Source organism: Hyperolius riggenbachi, chromosome 8 (genome assembly GCF_040937935.1).
Source record: "Hyperolius riggenbachi isolate aHypRig1 chromosome 8, aHypRig1.pri, whole genome shotgun sequence".
In the NCBI taxonomy this organism is placed as follows: Eukaryota; Metazoa; Chordata; class Amphibia; order Anura; family Hyperoliidae; genus Hyperolius; species Hyperolius riggenbachi.
The window spans coordinates 294,819,142-294,831,710 of NC_090653.1; the positions used below are offsets into that span (position 1 = coordinate 294,819,142).

At 45.1% G+C, this 12,569-nt stretch overlaps 1 protein-coding gene across 1 annotated transcript in view; it reads right to left on the reverse strand.

The window, feature by feature from the left end:
• LOC137527509 (collagen alpha-1(XI) chain-like) overlaps window positions 1-12,569 on the reverse strand; it is a 197,329-nt gene that overhangs the window by 133,768 nt on the left and 50,992 nt on the right. Inside the window, exons 11-17 of the mRNA XM_068248027.1 lie at window positions 11,868-11,921; window positions 6,241-6,285; window positions 5,006-5,059; window positions 2,536-2,643; window positions 2,259-2,312; window positions 913-966; window positions 222-266 (exon numbers count right to left, since the gene is read on the reverse strand). Of these exons, the coding sequence (XP_068104128.1) occupies window positions 222-266; window positions 913-966; window positions 2,259-2,312; window positions 2,536-2,643; window positions 5,006-5,059; window positions 6,241-6,285; window positions 11,868-11,921 (414 nt within the window). The remainder of the gene's footprint in view (window positions 1-221; window positions 267-912; window positions 967-2,258; window positions 2,313-2,535; window positions 2,644-5,005; window positions 5,060-6,240; window positions 6,286-11,867; window positions 11,922-12,569) is intronic.

The window sequence follows — 12,569 nt, forward strand, 5'->3', positions numbered from 1 at the left end:
TTTTACTGGAAAAAAATGTCTTTTATTTGTGCAATAATGTTGGAACAAATTTTTGGACTGCAATAAGATTTTCTTTGTTCCTATTGAGCTGTGTTATCCTTCTATACCCCTCACCCTACAGCATGGAGGTGACGGGCGCCCCGCCCATCTCTGTCTGAGACAACAACATAATAACAGGAATACAATATACAGGAATATACACTTATAGAAGAAATACTGACTGGAGGTCCTGGCATCCCCACGAGGCCTCGCTGTCCCATCCGGCCCTGGAAACACAACCACATGACACATGAGATCACATGACACATGAGGTCACAGCACATTGTCACACAATCACATGACATGAGGTCACACGAGGTCACATGGCACATGAGGTCACATGACACATGAGGTCACAACATATTGTCACACAATCATATGACGTCACAGCAGATTGTCACACAATCACATGACTTGAGGTCACATGACACATGAGGTCACATGACACATGAGGTCACAGCACAGTGCTGGGGACACTTCACAGGAGAAACTCGAAAAAATAGAATATCCTGCAAAAGCCGCATTTATTTCACGAATTCAGCGTAAAAGGTGACACTAATCTATGAAATAGGAGCCTCTGCAGGTGTTTGGGGTGAATCGGCTGATTAGATTCTGACACTCTGTGCCGAGACTATTGAACCTTCTCACAACATTTTAATGGGCTGAGATTTTGGGTTTCCCATAAGCTGTAACCATAATCATCAAAATAATAACAAATAAAGGCTGGAAATATCTCGCTCTGCCTGTAATGAGTCTATTTTATGTATTAGTTTCACCTTCTAAGTTGGATGACTGAAATAAATAGACTTTTGTGTGATAGTCTCATTTTTCTAGTGTACGTTACATATAGAGGCGGATATACATTCTACTTACCCGGTTTCCTCGGGGTCCAGACACCCCCTTTGTCCCCTCAGGACCCCGGTTACCCTGAATGCCAAGACACAAGAAGACAATTCAATGAATTCAATTAAAGAAACGGATACAGAAATACGCTTATTAGATTGATATTTATTTATTTTTATTTTATTTATTTATTGTATTTATAAAGCGGCAACATATTACGCAGAGCTGAATATATAAAGAGATATACAACAATGTCATGTATTCTGCATGCAGGAGGGGGATTCTGACATGTCTGGCAATACAGACTGACTGGCCGGGTGTTTAGTACCATCACTGAGCACGAGGACCTCTGCTGGAGAATGGCTGTACTCGCAGGTGAAGGGTAATAAATGCTCTATAACAGATGTAACATGTCATGTATTCTGCATGCAGAAGGGGGATTCTGACACGTCCAGGGCCGGCCCGATCATGAGGCGGGGTGAAACATTTTCCTCAGGCAGCATTTCTGGGGAGGGGGGGGGGGGGGGGGCGGCAGAAATGCCGGGGAACTGTCTATGGGTGCGAGGGGCTGCCCGCCGAGCTGGAGGGGTAGCGGGCAGAAAGGGGGTATTGGGCCTAGCGGTGGGGAGGGGGGTCGGACCCCCCCTCCCTCGCCTGGGTCCCCCGATCTGCGCTCCCCTCCAGCTTTAAAAAGTGAAGTACCAGCTCTATGATTAAGAGGCAACGGGCGGGGATCACTCACCTTTTCCACGTTCCAGCGTGCGCTCCACTGACGTCACTTCCTGCAACGCCGCCCACTATATTGTAAGTGGACGGTCCGACCCCCCTCCCCATCACTAGGCCCAATACCCCCTTCCTGCCCGCTGCCCCTCCAGCTCGGCGGCCCCCCCCCCCCACCCACGGACAGGGGGGGGGGCGGTGATTTTTTCTAATTCTGCCTCAGGCGCCAAAAAGTCTAGGGCCGGCCCTGGACACGTCTGGAAATTTAGACTGGCTGGCCGGCTGTTTAGCACCATCACTGAGCACCGAGGACCTCTGCTGGAGAATGGCTGTACTTGCAGGTGAAGGGTAATACATGCTCTATAACAGATGTAGATGTAACATGTCAATCAGAGGGCGGCATGGTTAAGGGTTCCGCCTTTGACATGGGAGACCAGGGTTCGAATCCTGGCTAGGTCAAGTACCTATTCAGTAAGGAGTTCAAGGCAAGACTCCCTAACACTGCAGGGTGGCCTCCTGAGCGCGTCCCAGTGGCTGCAGCTCTTGAGCGCTTTGAGTCCGACAGGAGAAAAGCGCTATACAAATGTTCGGATTATTATTATTATTATTATTATTATCATGTACTGTATGGAAATCTAGCCCAGTATTTGCCCCACCTTTGGTCCGTCGCTGCCATTTGGTCCTGGGGGTCCGATTTGCCCTTCATCCCCCTAAAATAAGAAGAGGGATGTCAGTAATAAGGACAGAGCTCTGCCTCCTATTGTATCATCACACACACATCCTTCTATCGATATCTATACGATAAAAAACAATCCCCTCCACACACATCTCAGATGAGTATTTCACAAACACACCTTCAGATTTATTATCGTGGTTTTATTTGCAACCAAATACAACCCCCCCACACACACACACGGAACACATCCAACTCACCGGTACTCCAGACAGGCCGATCAGTCCTTTGCTGCCAGGGAACCCCACCAGTCCCTGCTGCCCCTGAAGGCCAGGAGGACCACATGTACCAGCCGGCCCCGGAGAGCCCTGCAAGAGAGAAGCCACAATCTCACCACCAGATTTCTTACAGAGAGGATGTGAGGAGGTGACATATTGTATGAATCATTACAGCAGAACTTCTGTCTCTCTCCATTCCCATCTCAGTGTGTCCCTGATAGTGTTGAGCCGAAATTTTCTAAATTTCGTGTTTCCTTAACTACGGACGCAAATTTTGCAGCTACGACACAAATTCATAATTCTGTAATTGCCATACAAACCGTAATTCGGAATTCCGAAGCAAATTACTGATTGCAATATCTGATAATGCAAAGGTCCCTGCACATGCTGTCACATTAAATGTATCAGGAGGATCTTTCTGCAGCCACGTCTAAGACAGGTGCTCTTTGCCATGGTGCACTTAGCGGTCATGCTGAGACGCTTGGTTTTGGGCCTTGCAATATCTGATAATGCAAAGGAGCCTCTGGACTGGAACACAATTTTGAATATTTGCGTGTTAAACATGAAATTCTGATTGGTTTGTGTTACATCAACGATCATAATTACGAAAAAGATCGCAATTACGAAATTCCCTATAAACGCGAAATTTCACGTAATTTCGTGAAATTTGCAAAATTTGGATTACAGTCATAATCGTAATGTCGTGAAATTTCACATAATCGTAATTGGGTCATTACGCTTATCACTAGTCCCCGATCTCAGCGTGTCCCCCACCTCAGTGTGTCCCCCACCCTCTTCCATAATATACAATATTGGGGGACACACGTGTGCAGAGCTGGGAACTTAGGAGGTCAGAGACATCACCTCGCAGGTACAGCGGTTGGACAAAATAATGGAAACACCTTGAAAATCAACAAAATATATTTTAGTATGGTGTAGGTCCACCTTCTGCGGCAATTACAGCCTCAATTCTCCGAGGTATTGATTCATACAAATTATGAAAGGAATTTTAGCCCATTCTTCAGTTAAAACTCCCTCCAGTTCTTTCAGAGACGATGGCGGAGGAAATCGACTTCTTACTTGAATCTCTAATAATGACCATAAATGCTCAATGTTGAGGTCTGGGGATTGTGGTGGTCAGATGAGATGCTCAACTTCATTAGAATATTCCTCGTGCCATTCTCTAACAATTCTAGCTGTATGGATTGGGGCATTATCATCTTGAAAGATGGCATTCCCCTCCGGAAACAGTTCCTGAACCATAGGATGAACTTGGTCGCCCAAAATTCCTAAATAGTCTCGGCTGTTAATTCTTCCAACATACAGATAAGTTAATTGGATCCCCCCTAAAAATTGGTGCTAGACTACAGTACTTACACTACATAACACATACATAGACATATGACAATGGTCGAGATTAGATTGTGAGCTCCCTTGAGGGACAGTTAATGACAAGACAATATATATATACTGTACAGCGCTACGTAAGATGTTGGTGCTATATAAATACTAAATAATAATAAATAAATAAAGGGAAATCATTGACCCGGCGGATTTCCAAGAAATAGCACCCCAGATCATCAAAGAACCCCCGCCATGTTTTACGGTTGGGAGAAGGCAGTCTGGATGAAATGCTTCTTTTGGCTGTCTCCAAACGTACACTCGGCCGGAGGTCGGAAATAAGGTAAACTCTGATTCGTCAGAGAAAATCACATTTTTCGTCTGCTCGAGGGACCAATTCTGGTGGTTTCTACACCACTCTAAACGCTTTGAAACATTTGTCTTTGAGAGCAGAGGTTTTCTAATTGCAGTTCTTCAGTGGAATCCAGATTTGTGCAGCTCCCGACTAACAGTTTTTGTGGAAACTGGATTCTGTAGGTGATCATTCAGCTCTGCAGTGATTTTAGGAGCCGTGGTCTTGCGAGCTTTTCTAACAATTAGATTTAGAGTCCGACGGTCTCTCTCAGACAACTTCGATTTTCGGCCACAACTGTGCTTTGCTGAGGACGTTTTTCCTTCTCTTTCAAAGTCAGTGATTACTTTTGAGACAGTACCTCTTGAAATGCCAAGCATTCGGGCAGCTTCTGTTACAGTAGCGCCTGTCATACGAGCACCAACAATTTGGCCTCGTTGAAAGTCTGAGAGATCTGCCATGTTTAGAAATTATAACCAACTTTGGTTTAAATATCTGTAAAAAACAATTATTTTAATTAAACATATCAATTATCAAAATTAATAAAAAAAATTAAGATATGTCAAGTTTTGATTGCTTAAAGCATGTTCAAAGATTATGATGCCAAAACGTTAGTTGTTTCCATGATTTTGTCCAACCCCTGTAGAAGGCATTGTCAGGAGGATTCAGTCTACAGGCTCCACTGAACACGGAATGATCTGTTTCGGGTGGATGAGATAGATGACGGCCACAGTGAATAATATTAGGAATTACGGTTACCTTGTCACCTTTGACCCCCAGATCTCCTTTCTCTCCATCCGCCGCGGTGCGACCCTGAAAGCACAAACACATCGCTTAGAGGCTGACATTTTACCGATTTACCTAATGCTCGTAGGCCACAGTTCACACACTAGACTCTTGCCTGAAGAGGTTTCTATTGGCCGAGGGGGATGTGTACGCAGCATTAGTGGGCGGAGCCGCAGCTGCGAGGTTGGCACGACTGGTTGGCACACAGTGTGCTAAGTGTGGCCTATCAGGGGGTCTCCATACATCTGAAGAGGCGGGACAGAAACCAAAGCAAGCCTCAATGCATGATGGGAAAATAGACCCCCTTCATCTGGCTTCCTTCTGTGTTCACAACGTTTCGTCATATCTACAGGAAACTTCTTCAGTCCCCATGAGGTGAAGGAAATACTCAGATATGGAGAGGTCATGTACTTCCTCCATCCAACACTGCAGCTAACTGACATTTATTCTTTATGGGCGGGACTCAGCAATGATGCAGTTAGTGTCACAATTGGGCAGCAGACTCCTGGGATCCTGGTAGCATTTCCAGAGCTGATGATGCAGTGTGACCTGAAACATGCAGGATACTAATGATCTACATAGGCTAAGGTTTATCCTCACATATACCTGCACACAGAACCGGACTTAGCACTAGGTACTCTAGGCACGCGCCTGGAGACACCAGTGTGCTGAGAGGGGTGTATCAGGCTCACAAACCCATTGCAGGCTGGATGAGATAGATGGATGTGTATGCTCGACTACAGGACTTCACTAGAGCTGCCCCCATCCTGTGGAACTCTCTCCCACTGCCCATCAGGCTTGCCCCCACCTAAAACTCTCTCCTGAGAACCTCCCCCCTTCCTCTAGACAGTAAGCCTTTGGCAGGGCCCTCTCCCCTTGTGTATCATACTTGATTGTACACCCTACCCAGAATATGGGAACTTGTATTATCAGCACTACCACTCCAGTGTATGATCTGGCCTTGTATTACTGCCTGTATTGTGTTGTGTATCTTATTGCATATTACCTGTATTGTTGTATCTATTGTCTATTACCTGTATTGTGCTGTCACCCCTGTTATCATTGTCTGTAATCCTATTTATTGTACAGCGCTGCGTAATATGTTGGCGCTATATAAATCTAATAAATAATAATAATAATAAGAGACATTGCCTCATTTTCCCTTGCACACCCGATGAGCTGAACTGTCACAGACACTCCATACTTACCTTATCACCCGGCTGTCCCGTCACCCCCGGCCATCCGATTAATCCCTGCAAAATACAAAACAGATCGAGAGAATTCAGGCTGACCGATCATCAGTTACGCTTGGTGAGATTAAGGAAACTTTTCTTCACAAAGTACTTTTATTACAGACCACACAGAGGAGGCTGGAGTAATATAAAATAATGTGTATCTTATATTAGTATCAGCAGCCAGCATATCACCAGGCATTTCTGAGAATGACTGATCAATCAGCTGCTGTCTGTGTTGTGACTGGGGAGACATCTCCTCCCTTCCTTGCAGGTATGAGGGGTGGTGTGTGATGTGACTGGGGAGACGTCTTCCTCCTGCCCGCCCACTCTCTGTATGACGCATGTATGACGTGTCATGCAGGGAAACAGGAAGTGGAGAGGAACTGGCTCCTCTCTGCCCGCCCACTCTCTGTATGACGCGTGTATGACATGTCATGCAGGGAAACAGGAGGTAGAGAGGAACCGGCTCCTCTGTGCCTGCCCGCTCTCTGTATGACGCATATATGACGTGTCATGCAGGGAAACAGGAAGTAGAGAGGAACCGGCTCCTCTCTGCCCGCCCGCTCTCTGTATGACGCGTATATGACGTGTCATGCAGGGAAACAGGAGGTAGAGAGGAACCGGCTCCTCTCTGCCTGCCCGCTCTCTGTATGACGCATATATGACGTGTCATGCAGGGAAACAGGAAGTAGAGAGGAACCGGCTCCTCTCTACCCACCCGCTCTCTGTATGACGCGTATATGACATGTCATGCAGGGAAACAGGAGGTAGAGAGGAACTGGCTCCTCTCTGCCTGCCCGCTCTCTGTATGACGCGTGTATGATGTGTCATGCAGGGAAACAGGAAGTAGAGAGGAACGGCTCCTCTCTGCCCGCCCGCTCTTTGTATGACGCGTGTATGACATGTCATGTAGGGAAACAGGAAGTAGAGAGGAGTCGGCTGCTGGAGAGGATGGACACGTCACATGGAGCAGGACAGGTGAGTCATTTACAAAACCCACCACTGCACCACTCTGCATGAGGACAGGAGGGGGGCCCATGGAGAGGGAGGGAAGAAGGATGGTGGCCTTCCTCCCCACTTCTGCCGGACACCCCGGTCCCCAAGCCCAAACCCCGCTCTATGCACCATCAGGCGCCACCCCCATGTAAACGCCCCCTGAAACAGGTGCTTCAGGCTGTGCCATGGGAGGTCCGGCCCTGCCTTTATGCAAATGTCATTCTGTACCAGAGCAATTTTCACCTGTCAGTGCTCCTTCCATTAATTCACCTATAACTTTATCACTACTTAACACAATGAAACAATCTAGATCTTTTTTCCCCCCACGAATTAGGCTTTCTTTGAGTGACACATTTTGCTAAGAATTATTTTATTCTAAAATCATTTTAACAGGAAAAAAAAACATTATTTCTCAGTTTTCGGCCATTATATTTTTAAAGGACAACTGAAGTGAGAGGTATATGGAGGCTGCCATATTTATTTCCTTTTAAACAATACCAGTTGCTTGGGCTATCCTGCTGATCCTCTGCCTCCAATACTTTCAGCCATAGCCCCTGAACATGCATGCAGCATATCAGGGGTTTCTGACATTATTGTCAGATCTGACAGGATTAGCTGCATGCTTGTTTCTGGTCTGGTTCAGACACTAATGCAGCCAAATAGATTAGCAGGGCTGCAAGGCAGCTGGTATTGGTTTAATGGAAATAAATATGGCAGCCTCCATAGTCTTCTCACTACAGTTTAAATAATACATGCTATCGTAAAACCCCAGACATTTTATTTGCCCATTTGTCCTGGTTATTAAAACGTTTAATATATTTCCCTAGTACAATGTTTGGCGCCACTATTTTATTTGGAAATAAAGGTGCATTTTTTCAATTTTGCGTCCATCACTAATTACAAGCCCATCATTTAATACCTAACATTAATATACCCTTTTGACATACATATTAAAAAAGTTCAGTCCCTAAGGTAACTATTTATTTTTTTGTCTTTTTTTTATTAATATGCGTGGGTGGTAAGGGGTTAAACTTAAATGTATATGTAAGTCTTTTTATTAAAGTAAATTAATGTAGGTGTAATTTTACTATTTGGCCACAAGTTGTCCTCGCGCATTATTTCCTATTAGCTAGTAGGAAGTGATGCGTGGACATGTTACCTCAGAAGTTACAAATGACCACAGCCATCTTATTGATGCCGGCGATCATTGACATGGGGACTTAAGGCCACTAACGGTCCAATTTCTAGCAAAAAATCGTTTGAGCGATCAGAAATTCTGATTGGATTGGTTGAAAATAATTCTGTTGATGGGCACAACTGATTACGAACGATTATAAAAAATAAACTGAACACCCCACACTACGGGATATCAACCTGTGTATCTACAATATGTATGTAGTGCTCGTCTCACCTTTCTATTTGTTGGGGAGGGACCCGATAATAGCAAAGGCTGTGGGAGGGTACCCCCATATAGCCGCCAGAAGGAGTACAAATTTGGGTGACATTCTGGTCAGCAGTGAATTTGGTTGGGACAGGCGCAAAAAAGATATACAAAAAAAGAAAAAGGGAATGTATACTTGTGCAGGTTGTGATATGTGTAGGTTCATTAAAAAAGACACTATGTACTACAATTGGGACCGATCTGAATCGTTTCATGTCAATGATAGAATTGATTGCAATACTGAAAGGGTTGTCTATCAGATCCGCTGTCCATGCGATCGTATATACATTGGCAAAACATACAGAGCCCTCAATGTACGCTTAAGAGAACATGTGGCAAATATAAGGAACCCTAATGTTGATAAGAAGAAATTGAACCCAATGGTGCTACATTTCAAATCTGATCACGATGCAAACCCAAAAGGTCTGATGGCCATGGGAATATATAAACTGAACATTAGCCCCAGACGGGGCGACTTTGATTGTGAACTCAGAAAGAAGGAGTCGGAGTTAATCTATAGATGTGGGAGTCTGATGCCAACTGGTTTAAATAAAGATCTGAACATTAAGGTGTTCCTATGAATAGGAGCATTGTGTTGCTACACCTGATCTGCCCCTTGCATGGTTCATATATGGCATACGCTGAACTGTCGTTTTTAAATTTTATGCAAATTTGGGAAGCCCAAGATGGGCATAAAAGCAAAGCGTCTTACCCTGACGTCACACGTCTGATGAAATCCTGATTGGATGAAACGCGTCACGTGCTACGTGGTGGTGACGCTCCTCGGCCGGTAGGCGTGGCTTCCCCCCGTGCCTCCGCAACCTTCCTCCAAACAGCGGCAGCATCCAAGGTCCAGGGTCGGGTCGCATACGGCTACACTCGCCGCACCCCGCAACCTACGGAGGAGAGAGCTGCCACACCACGAGTCCCGTCTGGGAAGTGAGGAATCGCATGGCAGCCGGGGCCCCGAGGCTGCACACGTGAGTGGACCAACACTACTGCATATAGCTGGCTTGAATTTCCTCTGACGCTGGGGAGGTTTGACACTGCCTGTGTCAGTAATGGCTGCGTAAGTGTTTAACACAGAGGCGTGCTTATCTGCACACGGGGGGAATCCGAAGATTTTCCACACTTATGAGGCTGATCAGCTGCACACCATCACTTTACAGTTCAATTGGGCCTGAAGATATTATGCATGCTTGAATCTCCAGTATATAGGAAGTGCACTCCTATTAGGGACACATGCTATTTACCCCATTGATCTGGTTTGGTTTTAGGGAGGGTGTTTTTATATTGTTGGCAGTTCTGCATTCATTGCTATTCATTGCTTTGTGTATTAATAAATTTATATTCTTTTGCTATGAGCTCCCTTTGGTTTACCAAATTGTTTGATTATAAAAAATAGACGTCCGATTGGATTTTTGTCAAACCAAAATTTGGATTTTCTTGATTGGTTGTAATAGATGGGAAGCAAAGATTGGTTCGTTGATGGTGTAGTGTTTTTCTTCCGATCACAATTTCTGATTGCTCGAACGATTTTTAGCTAGAAATTGGACCGTTAGTGGCCACCTTTAGATTAATTAATAGGAACTGCGTTTCCATTCAATCACCTCCCCTCTAATGGGCGGCGTCAAGTACCCACATAGGAACAAGCGGGGGCCATCAGTCGCAATAGACGAATATCTACGTCCCTGTGTAGGAACTGAAGTCCTGCGGGGTGTAGATATCTTAACCACTTTACCCCCGCCCGTACGGATTTCTCCGTCCCTTTTTCCATCCTTTAACCCCCAGGGACGGAGAAATCTGTACTTTGCGCACTCCCGCCGCTGCCCGCGCTCCCGCTCATAAACACGCCACCCGCCGCTAGTAAACACGCTGCCGCCCGCTCGCCCGGAGATCAATGAACGGGAAAATCCATTCCCGTTCGTTGATCTTAGCCCCGCAATGATCCGCTGCTCTCCGATGGGCAGCGCGATCATTGTGAAACGATACAAACTTACCCAGCCTCCAAGTACTTCCTCCAAGCTTCCGGAAGGACGCTTGGAGGTCGCATTAAAGCAAAACGTTACTGTGGCCATCTTGTGGCCAAATAGTAAAACTACACCCTACACATTTTTCACATACAAATAAATTACTTTTACACAAAAAATTAACTCATTACCTCCCACACTCCCAATTTTTTTTTTTTTTGTAATAAAAAAAAAATTAAAAAATGTACAATAAAAAAAATACATAAATAGTTACCTTAGGGACTGAACTTTTTAAATATTTATGTCAGGCGGGTACAACACTGTTACTTTATAAACTATGGGCTTGTAATTAAGGATGGACGCAAAACTGAACAAAAATGCACCTTTATTTCCAAATAAAATATTGGCACCAAACATTGTGATAGGGACATAATTTAAATGGTTTTATAACCGGGGTTTTAATTACAGTAGCATGCATTATTTAAAAATTATAATGGCCGAAAACTGAAAAATAATTAATTTTTTTCCTACATTTTTCCAATTTTCCCATTAAAACGCATTTAGAATAAAATAATTCTTGGCATAATGTCCCACCTAAAGAAAGCCTAATTGGTGGTGGAAAAAACAAGATATAGTTCGTTTAATTGTGATAAGGAATGATAAAGTTATAGACGAATGAATGGAAGGAGCGCTGAAAGGTGAAAATTGCTCTGGTGGTCAGGGGGTAAAACCCCTCAGTGGTGAAGTGGTTAAACCACATAGGTGGTTAAACTGTAATTGTTTTGATTTGTTCTGAATTGATTGTTGGAACTCTTCTATTCCAACCTGTAAAGACCCAGGCTATACACAATCAGTATCATGTTTTATACAGGGTTTATACACCTCTCTTAAAGTTATAGGAAGAGTTTTTATGTGACTTGAGTGAGTCTGAGCCAGTGAGGTGTTGCTGGCCTGGTAATAATATGTGTATATCCTTTACAGACTTGTTCTGAGAAACAATATTTTTGTATCTAACTTATCAATTCATCGTTGATCTCTACAAAGCCAATTAATGTAGGCACAGACTTCTTAATCATAAGTTTAGGAGGCACCAGCTGCCTTGAATGCCAAATGACCAGAAACTGCCCTGATACACGGTAGAATTATTAATATCTCATTATGTGTAATTATCACAAAAAAAGGAACATTCTTACCATGGGACCTTCCGGCCCTCTCTCTCCTCGTAGACCGACTGGACCAGCTTCACCCTGCAGGAAACACCAGAATATGAGGCTGTGGCCCTGCTGTGCAGTTTCTCAGCTCCTTCCTTAAAGGATACCAGATGAGAAATATATAGGAGAAATGGGGGGAGCTGGCTTGTATGGCGAGCTGTCCTGAGGCCCCCCCGTTCTCCTTTCTGACCCTACGATGTGGCTATTTGCCCTGCGGCACCCTCTTCCGAGTCACTGAAGTCAGGCATCACTGCGGCTGTGCTGGTCTGGCTGCGCACATCATACAGCGTGTGACCGCGGTCGGGAGCACTCTGCGCATGCGCAGGACGTAATCATGACGTCACATGCATCCCCTTATTCACCCCCACAGCAAACATGGCCAGACCCCCTTCCCCCAGCGTGTGGCCAGGATAACAGTCATTAATCCCACCTCCTGTAGCAAGTGTATCCCGTATAATCCCCTGTAGCAAATGGGTCCAGTGTAACCCAACCCCATTCTCAACAAATGACAGTAACAAGTAACATTACTGCAAAAAGATTATTATTGGTTGTGTGTAGCCTGGTGAGGTTGGAGGTTTGTGGGGTGGGGCCGAAGACGCCGAGGGGGGGGGGGGGGGGGGGGGTTCATGGTGGCCTCTGGGAGTCCCCTTTAAGAAGGGAACCCCTCAATGCCAGCCCCCTCCC